At 47.3% G+C, this 19,808-nt stretch overlaps 1 protein-coding gene across 7 annotated transcripts in view; it reads right to left on the bottom strand.

Moving 5' to 3' along the window:
- Nucleotides 1-19,808, bottom strand: part of Mindy4 (MINDY lysine 48 deubiquitinase 4) — a 116,874-nt gene that overhangs the window by 60,550 nt on the left and 36,516 nt on the right. For all 7 annotated transcript variants that reach the window (XR_003956212.1, XR_003956214.1, XR_003956211.1 and 4 more), the window contains exon 6: nt 4,008-4,063. Coding sequence is in view for 4 of the 7 variants with exons in the window: in XM_006506298.4 (XP_006506361.1) it covers nt 4,008-4,063 (56 nt within the window). In the remaining 3 variants the exon portion in view is untranslated. The remainder of the gene's footprint in view (nt 1-4,007; nt 4,064-19,808) is intronic.

Genomic DNA, 19,808 nt, shown 5'->3' with positions numbered 1-19,808 from the left:
CAGATAAAGGACCCTAGGAGAAGGCACCCTGGGGCAAGCAGGTTGGCGAAGCTGAGTACAGACTCCCCAGACAAAGTGCCAGGATAGGCCTGGCATTGGGGGGAGGGCACAGAGGGTAACCTCAGTGTCCAGGACAGCTGCCTACTTGTAATCTCACTCAACGACCTCTTACCCCATCAGGGAGAGCCAACTGCCACACATCGAAAACTCATCCACTGAACAAACAGATAAGACATGAAAGTGGGGGTATGGACTGTTAGAAAGGGCTTCAGCAGGGAGGGGGTGTGGGGGATGAGAGACGGCAAGTGGGGTAAAAATGACTAAAATCTGTTCTGTACATGTATGAAACTATCAAAGGATATTTTACTAAGGCTGAACTTTAAGTAAGAAGCTAGATTTAAATGAGACCTTTCTTAGTTTGAATCTCTGGAAACGTTACCCTGTGACCATAGCCTTACAAAAATAACCAGAAATGGAAACCAGATGTTCACGCAGCAATGTGAATGGATTTTAGAGACTTGGTGCTGAGTAGGGAAAGGAGGAAATCAAATGAGATGGCAAATAAAGACATATGCATACCAAGCAATGCCCCGGCCTGTGCAGGAACAGATGCAGCACATGCCTAAGATAGTGGGGGCTGAAGGGAAATAAGGGCACAAAGAAAGAAGAACACACTGACAGGCAAACTTTGTAAAGATATGTGGTGAGAGCAGAGACATGTGGCTAATCCTACCACGGGCATCAGAGGCCCCAGTCTACTGGGCAGAGCAACGTAAGTGATGCTACCAGCCTTCAAGAGCTACTTGCAATGCTTGGGTCAGCTGCGGGTTGGGGGTTGGGGAGGATACAAAGGAGAGTATTTAAGCTCATTTGGAGAACTTTGTTTGGTATACTGGGTAGGGGTGGGGGAAGGATCCGAGTCCGGGATAGAGGATAGGTGTCTAGGAAGCAGGATGCCATAACACATATGGGGTGGGGGTGAGCTGAAGAGCAGGCAGCCTCCCTTGGCTTCTGCAGGGAGGACCTGGCCCAACACAGGGAGCTGGTTCAGGACCGCATAGCAGGCCTCAGGGCCAGATGTGGCGAGACTGCCATGCAAGGGAAAAACAAAGCACCGGGGAACGACATGCTGGCCAAGACACCAAACTGTCTGCACATGCCAGTGGTTTGAGAATGCTATTTTTAAAGGCCACATACGAATGTCGGGTTGAACAGAAGCTAGGGGTTTGTTTTCCCATTTCATAGACCCTTTGAAGGGGAAAGACATAGGAGTGGCAGGGGGTAACGTGGGTGGAGAGAGAGAGACAGAGACAGAGACAGAGAGAGAGACAGAGAGACAGAGAGAGACAGAGAGAGACAGAGAGGAAGAAGGAGGAGGAGGAGGAAGAGGAGGAAGAGGAAGAAGAGGATGAGGGAGGAGGAGGAGGAGGAGGAGTCACATTTCCCTTCAAGTGGGATCCAAAGAGAGCAAGAGGCACAGTGCTGACGTTTTGAGATAGGGTCGCCCTGACTTTGAACCCACTTTGTAACCCAGGTTGGCCTTGAACTCACGGTAATCCTCTTGCCTAGACTTCCAAGAAGCTGGAATTACAGGTATGCATCACCAGGCTCTATTAAACCACCATAGCTAATATACTAAAGATGGGATGGGATGGGATGGGATGGGATGGGATGGGATGGGATGGGATGGGATGGGATGGGATGGGATGGGATGGAACAGTGTGGGACAGAGAGGCCCAGAACTGATGGAGGTACCATTCTGTTCTCCAAGAAATCCCAGCCCAGATAAAGAGATGCAGCATCTCAAACACAATGGTGACTATGCTGGAGTAGGAACCTGGGCAAGGTTCTGCAGCAGAGTCAGGGAAGCAGCCTGTCAAGGTGGCACATGATCATGTCGTGAAATACTCCGAGGGCTGACTAATGACAAAGGAGCCTCACCACTCTGCCATGCCTCTCTTAAGAGTTCATCAGCCCCTTTCCAGGGTTCCTACGTTGAAATCTGTCCTACACCAAGTCTACACAGCCCAATGCATAGCCCCGATCTTCAGCAACTCCTGGTATCCACGATTTGGTCCAAACCTTGGCACAGCACTCAGAATCCTCTCTGCCTGTCTGTTGCAGCCCCGTTCTGACACCCACTTCCCTCAGGCCCTGCTCCTCTCTCACTCTCAAAATTGCTTCGACTTGTGCAGTTCCTTCACATCTTCCTTGGGTGAGACCACGCCCATCCTTCAAAGTCTAACCTAAATGCCACTGTTAGGGACCTTTCAGCGTCCATCACAGAACTCTCTCCTGTATCTCTTGAAGTTCACACATTTCTCTCTCTTTTGTCCCATCCAGTTGGGCCATCCAAGAATAAAAGATGCCCTCCACTCAGCACGGTCTACCTTCAGCAAAGCCTTCAAAGGCTCCTGCCCCATATAGAAAGGCTACAGAAGGGACTGCTGAGCCTCTCCCAGAATGCGATGCCTCTTCTCTACCCCATATCGCCTGCCCTCACACTCTCTCAGCGCTTCTCTTCCCATCCTTTACTTCCTTTTTCTTGTCTGAATCATCATCCAAGCCAGCTGCAGAGGGGGCCCCCTCCTTCCAAAAACCATGTGCATACACTTCAAATGGCTTCTGGGAACTGCCAAAAAGCCTTCCTTCCGAGGGGTTCTGAAGGCCGAGCACCGTGTTGCTTTGTCTGCAAACATGAGTCACTTTCATCAGACAAGCTTCAAGAGCTGCACGGGTCAGAGGCTTTGGATGTTAGGGCTTCTTGACTCCATCCTTCAGTCTGCACAGTCACGGACAGAAGCCTGCCCTTCCTGGGCACAGCCACATCATCTCCACTAGCAGTTCCTGGTGATTTCTGAGGCTCCGGGACCTCTGAAGTGTGTTGAGCAGCATAAACAAGCCTGCCTCCATGATCAGAGCCTGCCCTGTACTTTCAGCTAGATCAAAGCTCAGACAGCTGCACGCCCAACATAGGCACTTCTAAGAGTGCGGCTCTCCTCCTACAGCTTAGAAAGAAATGCTTTAAAGGGAGAGAGAAGCAAAGCACGTGAATAGCTTCAATGTGCCAAACAAAGGCAAACAGGTAAAGGGGCTGGCTTCCAGGAGGAGAGCAGACTCAAGAGTACTCAAGTCCGCCCTCTCAGGCCCAACCCGGCCCTGTCAGCCTCCACTCAAGAGACTACCAGACTCTACCTTCAAGGATTGCAGACAGAAAGAAACTGCTTCAAAGCTAAAGTGGAAATAAATGTTCTGTCTTGCTCTCGGTGCAGTGGCACAGGTACAGTCACTGTGTGAGAAGCACGGATTGGAGCAAGGAAGCCAAGTCCCTCACCCTTCTTTATGCATTTTGTGTCTCAGTCATGCTTATAAACCTTTTATATGAACATGCCACCCCAAGCAAAGCTACCTCATATTTTGAGCTGGAAACATTCTAAATGGTCCCAAAGAGCTCCTGTGCACAGCTGTGCAGTGCGGATCCAGGGACAAGCAACCTTGTTCAGTTGGATGATTTGACTTAGTTTGGGAGATGGGGTCTAACCATATGGTCCAGGCTGCCCTCTAACTTTGGATCCTCCTGCCATAGCCTCCTGAGTGCTGGGGTTACAAGCATGTGACTCCATCCACCAATATAACATATATATGTATATATATACATACACACACACACACATACACACATATGGTTTTTTTATGTTTGCTTGTTGTGTTTTTGTTTTATTTTTTTAAGACAGGGTGTCTCTGTATAGCCCTGGCTATCCTAGAACTCACTCTAAAGACCAAGCTGGCCTCAAACTCACAGAGATCTGTCTTCCTCTGCTTCCGGGATTAAAGGTATATTCCACCACCACCCAGCTTCCAACCCCTCTTTTAAGAACTAGTTAGAAAAGAAAGGCAGGCAGTAGATGGAGACAAGGAATAGAGCAGCACGGCCCTGAGGTCTCGACCCTGGAGGGAGTCCTGCTGCGCGTACAGAGACACAGCACAGAGGGAGGAGCCGCACCTACCTAGCTGCAGGGCATCTGGCTTATCATCCGTCCTGTCAGACACCAACTGATTTTTCCTGAAAGAAAAAGAGAAATGTGAGTGTAGAGGAGGAGACTGCCAGAGGAACTCAAACTGTACAGAAGACCACAAGGACCACAGGTCCTGGTACCCAGAGAGTGTCTTGAGCAGGCTGCATGGCAGCAGAGCTCACTGATGTCGCTGCGACACAGGCAAAGGTCAGGCCTTATCATCAGTGTTTCTGCCACATCTCTCATGGATTCAAAGTCAGGTTCCTTTCTTCCTTCCTTCCTTCCTTCCTTCCTTCCTTCCTTCCTTCCTTCCTTCCTTCCTCCCTTCCTTTCTTCTCTCCCAGCTTCCATGTAAAAAACAAATCAAAAAAAAAAAAAAAACATGTGTACCAATGTGGTTCTAACTTGTTATCCACGTGTATGTATTCTGAGCCTTCTAGAAAGGCTCCGCCCATGTAGTAGCTCTGCTCAGATTTGTTTTCCTCCATCATGCATCAATCTGAACTGAAGGACACAGAACACATTGAAAGCAACACCCTTACATCACCCTCCAAAGCTTCATTTACTATGTTGAAAATGACAGTTCTTTTGAACATGGCATTGAATTATATTTTCCTCCACCGCCTTTGCACAGTAAGATATGACTGCAGCAACAATCATAGTCTCGCCTCGGGGCCCTCCATTGAACTGGCTTCCTCCTGAAGATGTATGAAGGGTGTGTGTGAAGACCGTGTGAGACACACAGTTCTCAGAGCCTGTGCCTGTGTTCCGTGGGACTCTCGTTTTCTCTGTGGCTCCAGAGTTCTGTCACACTCCCTCCTTGTGCCCATCCCATTCAAACCCGAAGAATCTTTAAGCCTGTGTCCAAGATTTCACAGGGGTTTGTGGGGCATGGTGACAGGATGCTCCCGGAAGCTGGGAAGAGGGCTCCATGGATGCAGAGCACCCCACCTCAACCATGAGGCAAATGCAAGCTGCATCAGCAAAAGCCTCTTCCCTCAGGCTCTCCCCAGCTCATCTGCTCCACAGCAAAGGCTGAGGACGGGGCACTTTGATGGAAAAGACGGGGAACCCAGGCACAGGCCAGGAGCATGAGGTCCAGGCACTTGCCCAAGGGTTTCTGAGGTCCTTGTGAAGCATTTCAGGTAGGGACAGCAAGGCCATCCCTCAAACACGCCAAAGCCACCAGGGCCCTCTTCAACCTACTTGTCTCTGCTTCTTCCTCTCAAACTTATGGACTCTCAGCAGCCTCTTAATGCTGTCTCGCCTGATGCCTGGAGTGGCCTGTCCTCAGTCCCCACATCTTCCCATGGCATGTACAGACTGATGTGACACTGTGCCCACTACACAGCTACTTAAATGTCCCTGCCACCCTCTCATCACCAACATCCACAGCAATCCCATGTTCACCAAAACAACCGCAGCAGCATTAACAACAATCCTCTCTGGCTTTCTGGGTTATCCCAGGCACTAGACTATGTGCTTTGAAAACCTCAAAGGCTGTCTGTCTCTCAAAACTGCCTTTTGAAGTTATTTCCCTCAGTGTCAAGAGAGGTTCAGCAGTTTTCCATGGCTTGCATTGAGCAAGAGGCAGCACAGGAATCAAACTCAAGCCACTACTCCAACGCTAACAGCAGTAGCCATCTCACCTAACTTCCTTATGAAATATAAACCCAGCCTCTGAAGACTGCTCTGCAAGGTTCTACTTGGCCTGCCACCTGCCCAGGGACATCTGCAGCTGAGCCATCACATCCGCCTGCACTGCCCTGTGCTGAGAACTTCGGGAGAAGCCACTTTACCCTGAACACTGACAGATTCCCATTGCCCTAAAGGCCAACTGTAGTGCCCCCCCCCACACACACACACCTAAAGCATGTATTCACATCCTAGCACAAATGAAGTGTTATCAGATCTGTCTCCTGGGCAACAAAAGAGCAAGATGGTGTGGCAGGCTTGGCAACAAAGATGTCCACATTCTAACTGCCAGAACCTGCAGCTGTTATCTTACAACAAAAATCAGCATGTGGAGGATCTGAGACGGGAGGGTGACCCTGGGTCTGGAGGTAGAAACAGTGCATGGGTCACAAATCAACGGAGATCTAATCCAGGAGATACGGTGGTGAACGCTGACAGTGGGCAGACACACTTTGCAGGAGGGAGAGTACAGGGGCAGATCTACCCATGCCAGCTCCTTGGCACTGGCCAGTGAAGCTGATTTTGGACCTCAGCCTTCAGAACGTGAGACATTACCTTCACGTTGTTCAGCCACAGAGTGGGAGACTTACTGTGGCACCAAGGAGGGAAACAGGACCAGAGCATTCTCTTGGCTCACTGAGTGCTGTGTGTCCAGCACTAGCTAGTGCTCCTCAGAGGATGTTAAATGATGCAATAACCCTCACCAAAACTCGGTGATTTACCAAGCCTGCACAACTTAGAACTGCCAACACAGGGACTCGAACCCTGGCCACTGGTTTCAAACGTTCCACTCCATTCACTCCTTTAATTTGCACATGCTGCCCTCAGCAGAAATTTCTATAGCATGCTAAAAATGGTAGGACAGGGTCTCAAATGTTCCTGGTAGCTCCTGAGAGGGTGGGGACAGTATGTACCCTGGGCCAGGAACAGCAGGGCCTCTCCCAGTCATGGGACTTCCACCCAGAGAGCTATCCATCAGCCGAAGGAGAGGCTTAGAACCTTTGTGCCCGTGTCCCATAGATCTCCTCACCAAAGGAGACCTCGAGTGTGCTCACATGTGGAGAATGTGCCATTGTTCCTTTCAAGTGTCCTTTGTGGCATAAGCGCTGTGGAGTTTAAAAGGTCAGCTTAAAAGAGTGTTCTTGCCTTTGAGTGAAAACTACTAAAATGACCAAGACAAAACGATAAATCAAGTCTTCAAAACGCTTTCTCCAAGGGCCACTGTACAGATAACCCAGAGGCAAGCACCAAGGGCCAATGACAGGCACACATTTTGTCATACCCAGATGACCTTCACCCCATTTCTGTGCCTTATCCGCAGGGCGAGCAGAGCAAGGGTCCTGTGTGCAGGAGTCCAGGACCAGGACTTAGTTCCTTAGTAACTGAATCCTTGCGTGAAGAGAAAGAGCCACTGAGAGGTTGGCCAAAGGTGTCCTGTGGAAATTCCCGAACAACCCAGGCTACGGCCAAGACCGTAGGTTCCTCTCCACAACCTAACAGCAAGGCCTATTGCTAAAGACAACACCTACACAACTCGCTGAACAGAGAGAGGCCAAGATGGTGCCTACACTGAACCCTTGCTCCCCGTGTCCTAGTGTCTTTGGTATGGGAAGGTACTCTGCCCACTACCAAAAGAGAAACATAAACACTAACCCAGCCAAAAAAAAGCTTTAACATACAATTTGTCCTGTCTGCAAAATATGCGAGGGCAATGGTGGCACAAAGCACGGAGGATAGTCAACCAGTGTCTGATTTGGCTTCAGGTCCACTCCATGAGATGGAACCATACCCAACACTGCTTGGGTGGCCAAGACCTCTAGAAAGCTCAGAGACCTAGGGGAAAGTCAAACACAGTACTATTGGTCAAAAAAGAAAAAAGGAAAAAAAACACACACACACCAACAAAACAAAACAAACAGTAAAATGACTCCTGCTGCTGCTGTACTCATAGATCGAGCCTTATTCAGTCACCAGCAGAGACAGTTCGTCTTACAGCAGATGGGAACCAATGCACAGACAGACATCATGCAGAAAGTCCTTGAAACACACAGCTCTAAATGGAATGTCTCCACCACGCTCCTCTCCTCCGAGCTCAGCGAACCCAGTGGAAGAGAGGCAGGAGGAGTGTAGGAGCCAAGGGGGATGGAGGACACCAGGAGAACACGGCCCTTTAAATCAACTGATCAAAGCTCACACAAACTCACAGAGACTGAAGCAGGGGCATGGGGCCTGCCTGGGTCTGCGGCAGGTCCGCTGTGTATTGCAGCTTTCAGCTTAGTATTTTTATGGACTTCTGAGCATGTGAGTGAGTCTGATCCTTACACCCTCTCTTGGGGCTCTTTTCCTTCTGTTGGTTTGCCTTGTCCAACTTCAGTATTATAGCTTTGTAATATCTTACTATATTTTATGTACTATGTTTTTGTTGTTATCTCTTAGGAGCCTGTTCTTTTCTAATGAGAGATAGAAAAGAAGTGACTCCGGATGGGATGGGAGGCGAGGAGGAACTGGGAGGGGCAGAGGGAAGGGAAACTGTAATCAGGATATACTGTATGAGAAAAGAATCTATTTTTAATAAAAGGATGGAAAAATGAAAGAGGTGTCCCATTCTCCTGTGTCCACCACTGAACACTTGGCCAGCTTAGTTACAGGTTCCATGAATGGCTACAGATAATATTATTGGATTAATGTCAACTTCCCTGAGGGGGATAACAGTCCTGTGAATGGGAAGAAAGTGTTCTTGTCCTTAGGAAATTTGAGCTGAATTCCATGACACCGACTTTTACTCTCAGTGAAACAGTGTGTAAACACAAACATGTACATTAGTAAGAAAAAAAGGCACACAGAGCTTAGCAACTGCTGGGTTTAGGTGACGGGGACACAGCTGGTCATTTACTATGTTTTCGGTTTTACTACAAGTTTGGACTTTTTTTGGTAAGCATGATCAGCAGATGGGAGCCAACGAGGAGACTGTGAGGAGCAGTGCCAGCTGTGACTCAATCCAGAAAGAGAAGATGAGAGGTCGCTGGGAAGAAACGTACTGGAATTCACTGTCCCCTGAAAAGGAGTCGCCGAAGGGAAGAGCGAACAGAAGGCGAGAAAATACTAAAAAGGAAGTTGCTAGGAATTTCCAGCCTCCACAAGACACGTAAACATAAGCGTACATCTAGGTGTGTTGCGCTGAGACGGTCAGAAGGCCAGAGAACTAGAAAGGCCTTAGAGAAAAGCTAGATTGCCTAGAGACAACTTGAACAAAAGACTTCTCAGTAAAGGCGGAAAGACACCTTCAGATTAGAGAAAAACAACCACTGAATGGGAATTTTCATTATCATTAAAAATTGTCATTAAAGATAAGCCAAAGACAGTCCCAGGCAAAAACAGCTAGTTGATTCTCACAGACCTTCACTGAGTAAATGACTGAAGGGCCTGTTTCAGGAAAAAAAGAAAAGAGAACTATGGTAAGAGACTGGAAAACATTTAAGTAGAACTAAATGGTAATGGTCGATAAAAAGCAATAAAAGGAGTAATGACCACACCCATGGGGAACAGTAAAGACAGAGACACGGGGACAGACAAGAGACAGCAGAGAGGGAAAGTGGTCACCAGGCTAAATCTTCTCCCTCCTGACAAGTAGATTGATCAGTCTTGAGCTGTCAAGCCAGTCATAATAAAGATATAAGAGTAGTCATGGAGTGTGTTATAACCTGCTATGTAGTCTTCAAACCAAAGGGGGCGGCCGTCAGGGAATTCCAACAAACCTGCCACCAGGAAGCAGCCAGGAGGCTTCTTGGTAAGCTTAGGTTGAGCATCTGACTCTGCAGTGGTAGTCCTAGGCCAAAGAACTGAAGACAGGACCTGGACACGCACAGGAATGTCCACACAGCATTACAGTAGCCCTGGAGCAGAAGTTACCTAAATGCCTATCAGTAACTACTTGGAGAAACAGTGGAACACTAGTCCACCACATAAAGGAATGGGTCCTGAACAGGCCACCGTGCCATTGACCCTCCTCTACAGTCCTCCAAAAAAAGACATTAGTAATGCTAAAGGCACCAAAGGTCACACATACCCCACAAACACATTTGTGTGAAATATCACACTTGGCCGGATACCTAGAGCAAAGAGGTTGGGAGACTGAAAGGTACCGCCTAAGGGATCTTGCAGGAAGAAAGTGTTTTAGAACTACAGAGGTGATGGTTACATGACTGTATTAAATGTTTACAATGGTCAAAGAAAAAGAAGAAAAAAATAAAGAAAATGTAGTGTAACAAAAATACAATGTAACCAGACCCTGCCCCCCCCCAAAAAAAGCTATTATGTCAGTGACTAAGGAATGCAAGCTGATTAAACCTGCAGTGAAAAGAGGGACACAGGCTGGAGCGATGGCTCCAGATGGGGGCTCCAGAATGAGAGCACTGGCTGCTCTTCTAGAGTGTTCAAGTCCCAGCACCCACCCGGTGGCCCACAACCATCCATAACTGCAGTTCCAGGGGATCCAGCGCCCTCTGCTGGCCTCTGCAGTCTCTGAATGCACGCGCAATACATGTGAGCAAAACACGCCATACACAGAAAATGAAGATAAATTCATCTTTAAAAAGAGACACTCAGACAGACTGCATTATTACCGGTAAGCTCTTTCATGAGAAATGCAAAAACTTAACAGCAAAACACGGGAAACACGCCTCTTGTATACTCTAGCAGTTCTACAGCTCATGAGACGAAATGTTATCAGAGGAAGGGACTTTGGAAGTAAATATTATTAGCAATAAACCTACTTGTTACAGAATTAAAAAGGGGAAACGTACCCACCATGAATCTCTGTACTCCTAACAACCCTCCCAAAATACAGGAACAAAGCTTTGACAGAACAAAGGATAAAGGGTTTACCTGTGAGCACAGTAGGAAGTCTTAGCACACCTCTCAGCAAACCATACCTCAAACAGGGAAAAAAACAACTAAGAATATTTAAAGGTCAAAATAATATGCGTGATTTAACACAGCCAACTATTAAACAATATATATCCTTGGTTCGTCCATACGGCTTTAATTACAAAAGCTGCACATAAACAAGCTGCAATTTTCAAAATATTCCAAGCTGTATTTCTGACTGCAAAGAATTCTTTTTTTTTTTTTTTTCAGAAATCCAATAATAAAGATAGCTCCTCTACAGTCCTCCAAAAAAGACATTAGTAATGCTAAAGAAATGATAGTAGACGTTAGAACTATTTCAAACTGGCTACACAGAAAACTCAGCTCTGGGACGACGCCGTTACATGGTTAACAGCGGGTAGTGAGTGTCATAAGGAACCTGTTATTGTGGAAAGTTTACAGCAAAGAGCCAAGTCCTGAAACAGCAGGAAAGTACGTACAAGACTTACAGAGAGTAGAGCGGTTCAGCAACCCCCAAAGCTGGTTTCCTGAGGAGACTACCAGAGGTGCCCCCTGGGGGGATCCATCTGCTAGCCTGATTCATCATAACTGACAAGGAGAAAGGACAGGGTAACCAACAATACTAAGAGGGCAAGACAGGGGTTAAAACATTTTAAACAGAATGTCTTCAGAGAGAAGCAGATAACCAAGGTCAAAACAAGGTATTTGAAAACTAGCAAACCAAACTGGACAGTTCTTCTAGAAAGATCTCAAAATTAGGCTGGTGAGATGGCACGGTAAGTAAAGGTACTTGCCATACAAACCTGGTGACCAGAGCTCAGGCCCACTTAAAGCTAGAAGAGAGAACCCATTCCACACTGCTGGCCTCCGGAGCGCTGTACACACACCACAGCACATGCATAAGCACACACACTTACACACACAAAACAATACTTAATTTAAAAGAATAAAATCACAAAATTGCCTCAAGAAGGAACAGGAAATCTGAAACTATAATCTCACCAGGCAGGATGGGTCGTGCCTGTGGCCCCAGCATGCACACAGAGGGACTGGAGGCCAGAGAAGCACTCAAGCAATAATTCAAGAGCAGCCTGAGCAACGTGTGTGCATGGTTCTTGCCGATTTGTGCCACCAAATGAGATATAACTCTCCCCGGTTTCCACTCTGAATGTGGCGTTTCTGATCCAGGGCCCAACTTGGGTAGGAGTTTCAGGAGAGCACCCCTGAATCTCTGCAAGGGAGACAAGTTACTCACTTCTTTGTGCAACTGTTTTCTTATTGATTAAAAAAAACAAAAACAAACAAACAAACAAAAAAAACCTTCCCTCAAAGAAGGCTGTATAAACTAAGTGGGTGACTGTATCGAGTAAATAAAGAGCACAGGCACACACATGCATGCACACACACACAGCAGCTGCTAGGCACTACCTGAGATGATGGCAAAGGGCGGTGCAAATACAACAACCTCCAGGAAACTCACACTTGCCCACCTAAGTGCGAGTTATGAAATGAAACACTGAGCAATTGCACTGACCATGAGTGTCAAGGAAAGTATGACCCCTCAAGGACGCAAGACTTTAACGGTAGAAAATTTAATGATGTAATTCACACCAACTTATGAGAGATTTAAAATATGAGATAACTGATGCTGAAAAGGAACCTGATAAAAACAAATACCATAGACATTCCTAAAGAAGGGACAGGCTCAAGGGACAGAATGGCTTTTCGAATACTATGCAACATTCCCTGCCTTAGGAACATGTCCACATCCACACGACTATGTGTCCCACTCAAGGTACACCAGAGGCACGCAACAAGGGCAGGGACGCTGTCGGTGAGAGCCAGACAGGAATCTGGCAGAGTAGTTAGGACCGCACAGACCAAACAAGACTGACATGGCTGGCTGCATAGCTAATCAAGTCTCGCCCCACCCCCATTTTACCTGCGGTGTCTCTGAGATTGCTCTAAGGATGCTAACATATGGTGCTCCTGGCTTCAGCCCTTCAGACACATCCTATCCCAGACCCCTCATGAGCAGCTGCATGCTGCTCTTTTCCTTCGTTCCCAGCAGAACCATGCTCTTAAAGACTGCTCTGTGGAGAGGCAGCTGCCTTGGAGCGTCCCGTCCTCAGACCTGCTGATACGAAAGGCTTTTAAAAACCTCTGGGTTCTCCACGGCAGAGGTTCCTTTGCTTTTCCCTTTCACCTTGCTGTTCCCCATTTCTCTGGCTTCCTATGTGGTCATGGATGAAGTCCCTGTGGGAAGGTGGAGATGCGGTGCTGAGGTTGGATGCAAACCATGCTGGGAAGCCACCTGTTGGGGTTACTAACAAGCTCATGAGAGGAAGGAAGCTCCTGACCATCTCACCACTGGGGGCCAGGGTGAAGAATGGGAGGTGTCCAAGCCTCTGGAGGGGCTTCCTCTGCCTCGCTCCACCACCAGATGATCAGCAGACGTTTTTAAAATTAAGCCACAGAGAACATGAGGTCTCGGGAAGGACTCCGGGTTATCCAGAAGTCATTGTGTGCTTTAACCATCACATTGTGTAGCTCGGGGACTTCAACAGGTCTCCACTTCACACGCTACTTGCCAGTTCCCCAAATGTCAGCCTTCAGAATAGAAAGAAAATTCCTTTCCCTCCTCTTCCTCCTCTGTTGTCATCAACGTCTTCATCGATGTCTTCTTTTTCTCCTTTCTTCTTCTTCTTCTTCTTCTTCTTCTTCTTCTTCTTCTTCTTCTTCTTCTTCTTCTTCTTCTTCTTCTTCTTCTTCTTCTTCTTCCTTCTTCTTCTTCTTCCTTCTTTTTCCTCTTCCTCCTCCTCCTCCTCTTCCTTCTCCTCTTCTTCCTTCTTCTCCTTCTCTCTTTCTCTCACCATCTTTTTCCTTTCCTCTTGAGGATGTGGAAAACCTGACTATAATTGGCTGGTCTGGTATTTCCTGTAAGAATGCTCTCTGCTTGGAACACTGTGAAAACAATCTGCCTTAACAATTCAACCCAAATAAATGATCTTCCTGCAAGTGATGAAAATCCCTAATTGGGAATTGGGCTGCATACCCAGGTCTCTCTCATCCGGGTCCATGATGACGAAGGTTGGACAAAGATAGGCATCACCCGGTGATGACAGATTGGGGGTGGGTCACTGATGGCTCTGCATCCTCCTGGAAAATCCATCTACCCAGTATCTGGCTGGGCGGAATACACGTTGTACCCTGGCCTCCTGGACCATTGTTCTTGGGGGTGATAATTGCTCAGCTTAACTCTCTTTCCGTCTGTGTCCCTCCTGAGGTGCTTTGGCACACACCCTTGACAAGAAATATGCAGAGCCCGGGCAAAATCCAAGAGCACGTCCAACACTTCTTCTTCCTGTATATCTATTCCATGAGTCAAGATGGATTCTGGAACATTCCAAGAACAAAGAAATTTACCCAAGTCTCACGTTCAGAGGGTTCTTTCAAGGGCACAGTTTGCAAAACAAAACTGTACTAGCTATGACCTTCCCTCGTATTGTACTCCTATTCTTCCACTTTGGCTCTTGGCTTCTGCATAGTTAGTAATGAATGGCTCTCCCTCTGGGAGCTCTGAAGCTCTCGGAGTTCACCAGGATGCAGCCCAGTTGACTGGAAAGTTAGAAAGCCATTCCGGACCTAGTCCAACCTGGATGTCTTAGAGCAGTGGTTCTTACCCTTCCTAGTGCTGTGACCCTTTAATACAGTTCCTCGTGTTATCGTGACTCCCAACTGCAAAATTATTTTGTTGCTGTTTCATAACTAGAATTTTGCTAGTGTTATGAACCATAATGTAAATATCTGATATGTTAACACCCCCCCACACACACACACAATGGGTTGCAACCCACAGGTTGAGAGCCACTGCCTTAGAGAAATGGACTGGGCTAGGAGGGAGCCCACTTAGAGCCCACTGCTCTAAGACATCCAGGTTGGACTAGGTCTGGAATGGCTTTCTAACTTTCCAGTCATGTTTTTCCCCAAGATCCCGGGAACAGGCAAGGCTATAGACACTCTGGTCCATTCATTTTCAAGTATCCCATGTTGGAAGCAAGAGGCCTTGGCTGCGTTTTCTTAATATTTAAATCAATTAGGAAAGGTTGCCCTTCCTTCTGGGATATATAATTCAGCAAAGCTTTGTGGTCCTCATTGTGCTGACTCTTGTTCAGGACTTGAGTTTCTGGGTGTGTCTGAGTTCCACTTCACTGTGAGACTGATGCTAAGAGGCAGATGTTCAGTACATAAGGAAAGGAGGCTGGTGTGATGGTACACGAGCTCAACCCCAGTACATGGGAGACAGAGACAGGCAGATCTCTGTGAGGTCAAAGCCAGCCTAGTCTTCATAGCTAGTTTCAGGACAACCAGAGCTATATAGAGTGTGTCTTTTAAAAAAAAATGTTTAAAACTATGTAGAGGTAATGTCACTCCAAGAGCATAAGCGTCTTCTTGGGAGAAAAGTAGTCTCTATGGGCTACATCCCTGAACAAATTCATCAAAGCATCCACGCTTCTGACTCAGACGGACAGTAAACAAAGCACAGTGATGTCAGCCCATGGCCTACTTGCATCATGGTCTTGCCACTGGCCCTCTGCACACTACTTGGGCTCCCAGATTTAACCAAGCCCACTCCTGAGAAGCTGGATGGAGAAGAATGCTGAAGAAATGATGGGAAGCCTGGCCCATGCACACTCAGGAGTAATCCAGAAGTGAGCAGGGCACATCCTACACTGCCAGGCAACACAACCGTTGATGTTACCTCTAGTTAGGACTCTACCTCCCCAGTGGCACAAAGACTCAATGGGAATGACACTTCTTGGGACATAACTTTCCAGACTTGCCTCCCAAGGATGGTCTGAGAGTCTGTGATAGAAAGGATGTCTCCATAACCTTGACCTGACCACAGGGAGATTACAGTCATCCTCTGACTTATAAAAGGTTCTCACAACCACCAGGAAGCCATTGCATAAGTGGCCTGGGTTTCCACAGTGGCTGAAAAGCTGTGTGGAGATGTTTGCTTACCTGTGAGTAAAAGCCACACTGGGGGAGTAGTTCTACTCTTACTGTCGCAATGAAGGCCAACAAATATAGCCAAGGAAGGGAGCCATGCTGAGGAGAAAGGCCGACTTTCCCTTGGCCCCATCAAACACTCAATCTACTTAGTTCTGTTTGGTTGAGTTAGCCAAAGGACAGTGTAAAACAACTTGTAGGATGATGTATTTTCATTTTGAACATGACCATTCCCTGCTGGCCATATTCATTAAAGACCTAGGAAAGGCAGGTGTGAAACAGCACTGTCAGGACCACAGGAGGAACAACCATTCGGAAAGAGACAAATGAGAAAGCAAAGCCATTCTTGTTAGATGACACTTGTGTCTCTGAGTGGCTTTCAGACGATCTGCCCTGGCCCGGATCTACCTTCCTGTGACAGTCTAGGTGTTTTAAACGCCAGCTTTGCCTTGGTGGCAGCCACTGACTGCTTTCCCAGGCACCTGCACAGCAACTCTCAAGTCAAATTCTCACACAGTCCTGTGTAAGCACAGGGACTTTCAGTCTTATTTTTACAAATGGGGACACTGAGTCTCAGGCTTCAGCTGTCCCCTATAAATCCATCTCCCACTCATAGGTCTGTGGTGACACAGAGGAAGGGGGAAACCATACAGTAAAATGTTTCACAAAGCCCTGTCACTGAGAGGTGGGCCTTTACTTCAAGATGACCGCTTACCTCAACACTATGGAAGTGTATTAATTTCATCCAAGAATTATAATAACAACTCAATAAAGTCTGTTGTACCATTAGGTTAATGGAGCTCCAAGAGCCCGTCTTTACAAAGGGTCCTCAAAGGTATACATGCCATTTGTGATTCTTAGAGAATTTGAAAAAGGAAATGCTGTTTTGATTTCTTTCTCTTTAAAAAGTCCATCCAGCAAGGCGCAATGGTGCAAGCTTGTAATCTCTGCCACTCAGTAGGCGCAGGGCTGGAGGAGCACGAGTTCAGGGTATGCCGAGACCACAGAGTGAGTTTCATTAAACAGTGAAGAATAAATAGAATTTTTTTAAAGAAGGGACTAAGGCATTTTTCTCAGTTGGTAAAGTGCTTGTCATACAACCATGAGGACCCGAGTTCAATCCCCAGCAGTCATGTACCAAGCTGGGCACAGAGCACGTGCCTGTAATCCCAGCGCTAGAGAAGCAGCCAGGCACATTCTCGGGGCTTGCTGCCAGTCAGCCTAGGAAAATGGGCAGGTGCTAGATCCAATGAGAGACCCTGTCTCAAGAAATAAGGTGGAGAGCAAAAGAGGAAGATATCCAGTGTTGCCCTTTGGCTTCCATACACACTAGCACACACTAAGCACACAAACATACCCATGACATTTTCAAAGTTGAAAGGACGTGGAAGGGAAGCTCAGTGGTCAAGAACCTCCCCAGCATGACTAAAGCACAGGGGTAGAGACCCATCCCACCTGTACAAAGTTCAATGATAGAGACCTGCCCGGCGTGTGCAAAGCTGGGTTTAACAATCAACATAAAACAAAAACAAGAACAGGGAAGAACTCTAAAGGCCACCCAGACAGTGCACGTCTCAGGCCCAGGAATTCTGAGACTGTCTCTGAAAGTGACCTAAGTCCAGGATTGGTTTGTGGTAGTAAGGACTGAAAGCAGAGCCTTGGGCATGCTGAGCAAGAGCTTTGTCCTTGGGCTACCACTCCAGCTCCTTCCCACCCCGACCCTTACCCCTTTCTTGACACAGGGTCTACTACATCGCTTTGACTGAGCTTTGGACTCGTTCTTTAGCCAAGCAAACCTTGAGTATGTCTCTCAAGTAGCTGGAATTGTAGGCCTTCCCCACAAGGCCTGGCTCTGGTTTTTTTTGTTTTTTGTTTTTTTTTGGTTTTTGGTTTTTTTGTTTTTTGTTTTTTCATCTTTTTATTCCTTTAACCCCTGGAGTACATGACTAATTGTAGCTGCTGGGATGACCAGAGGTCTCGTTAGGCACACAGGCCCAGGGAAGCAGCTGTCTTTCGCCAATTTGGACAGAGAAACCAAAACTGGTCCCTTCAGTTACTCCCTCTTCCACCCCACACTGCCCATCATGGAAAAAGAACCTCCAGGAAATTTTGACCTACTCTTAAAGCACAGAGCACAGACTGTCTTCCGGATGGATGTTTCTTAGAAGGAGGAGCGGGAAAAGGCTGTCCCAAGCTCATTAACCTTGTGAGAGTGAGCATCATGCTACCTAACACACACAAACCAGGGAGCTGTGGAATTCTCCTGAGTAAGCCAGCCCCGACTTAGAACCAGCTCACTCTGGGCTAAAATTAGATGTGTCCCCGAGCCAGCTAAGCTGCCTCCTGTGCCTCTCCTGGCAGCCAATTTCACTAGAAATGAGGTGTGACTACCCCTGAGTCCAAACTGGGGATCCCTTCCCTCTCTGCCCCCCCTGTGTCTAAGGCAGGTCCCCACTTACTGAACACAGGCAGCTTGCATGTGGGAAGCCTGGCAGATCGGGGACTTACTGAGAAACTGAGACATGGCAGAGAAACGAGCTCTTCAAGGTTGGTCTGATAAGTGGCGGTTCAGAACTAAAACTCTCTCTGGGTCCCAAAGCTGGAGAGCACACAACTGCCTCAAGAAGTCAGTACATGGGGATTTCAGATTTTCACATTTCCTGTCTGGATCCCTTAGTGGAAACAGACTTCATGGGAGTTTGTAAGGAAGCGTGGGTGGGTGTATGGGGCGGGGGTGGGGGTGACGCAAGCAACACATTCTCTTTTAACCTCAACAGTAAAACTTCTGCCAAAGCCTGGTGTGTTGGTTCATGCTTTGAATCCCAGCAGGTGGAAGGCAGAAGCAGGCAGATCTCTGAGTTCTACACAGTGAGTTCCAGGACAGCCAGAGCTACATAAAGAGACTGTCTCAAAAAAAAAAAAAAAAAAAAAAAAAAAAAAAAAAAAAAAAAAAAAAATTAAGCAAAATTAAAAGCTGTCATAGCAGAACAAAGCGCTTGTGAGACTCTGGCTTTACTGGACTGTAAGGATCTGAACCTAATGAGACAGACACCTATCTCCCAAATCCCCAAGTCCTTGTTTCTCGGGCTTCATCCTCTGCCATCCGCAGCAGGCCCCCGTGTAGAGACATAGACTAGACTACAGCCCCTGAATCATGTAGGCAAGAAATAGCCCCGATAACACAGCCGGCAGGAAGCGCTTTAACCAGTGGTTTCTGGAGCTCTTTCCAGAATAAATACAAAGCTTTTGAAGCAACTAGAACCACACCATGCTGTCTGCTGTAGGAAATGTCACGTTGAACCTCATGAGGCGGGTCTAATCAAAGGGTCAGGGTTTGAAGAAAACATCCAGGGGGGTCAGAAGAGGGCTCTGGGCCTTGAGGGGGTCAATGGAGGTGACAAGTCTGGTGGGGAAAGGACAGAAGCCAGCTTTCCAGTGCCCCAAAGGGCAAACCTGAAGCAAGCTGCTATCTGTGCAACTGGTGCAAGCTACTAGTTCTAGTCCTAGAAGTCCTCCCCACACAGCAAAGGGAGGACTGTTACTCTCCTGATCCTCAGTCATGTCAGCCTGTGCCCTCAATTTCTAGGACAGCCCAGTATGTGCCATCACCTCACCCTGATTCCCACATTTCATGACACATATTATGACCTTGTCTATTTTGGGGTCTTTCCTCAGTGGTAAAAGATACATGCTATCTGCCACTCACTTTCCCTACCTGTTCCTCCTGCTTCAAATTCTCCTCTACTGAAAAAAAATAAGGAAAGTGACAGATGACATCACATATCCGTGTGCCCTTCACTCGGGGTGACAGGTCACATTCACTTTTTTCTTTCGACACATGCTTGCAGACACACAAACACACACACACACACACACACACACACACTCCTTTTCAGAGGCAGGAGGCCGTTTCGCTGAAGCATTTAAAAGCAAGCTGTGAGGTCAAGCCACACCCCAGCTAAGTACTTTGGCCTGCCCCTCCTGAATCAGCATCACTCCCCAGAGAAATCTGTGTGGCTTCATTTATATGACGACGCTTTAAAGCCAGGATCCTTGTCTAAGTACTCCCAGACTCCCACATTTAGGACCCGTTCCCTTTGGAGTCATTTTCTTCCAAAAGAGGAAGAAGAAAGCAGTTGTAATGTCTCTGCTGAATATTAAATGAGCTAGCTATGCTTTTGTTTTTAACTAAAATGG

Source organism: Mus musculus, chromosome 6, assembly GCF_000001635.26.
Source record: "Mus musculus strain C57BL/6J chromosome 6, GRCm38.p6 C57BL/6J".
NCBI classification, from domain to species: domain Eukaryota; kingdom Metazoa; phylum Chordata; class Mammalia; order Rodentia; family Muridae; genus Mus; species Mus musculus.
This window is presented reverse-complemented; position numbering and strand designations above follow the sequence as displayed.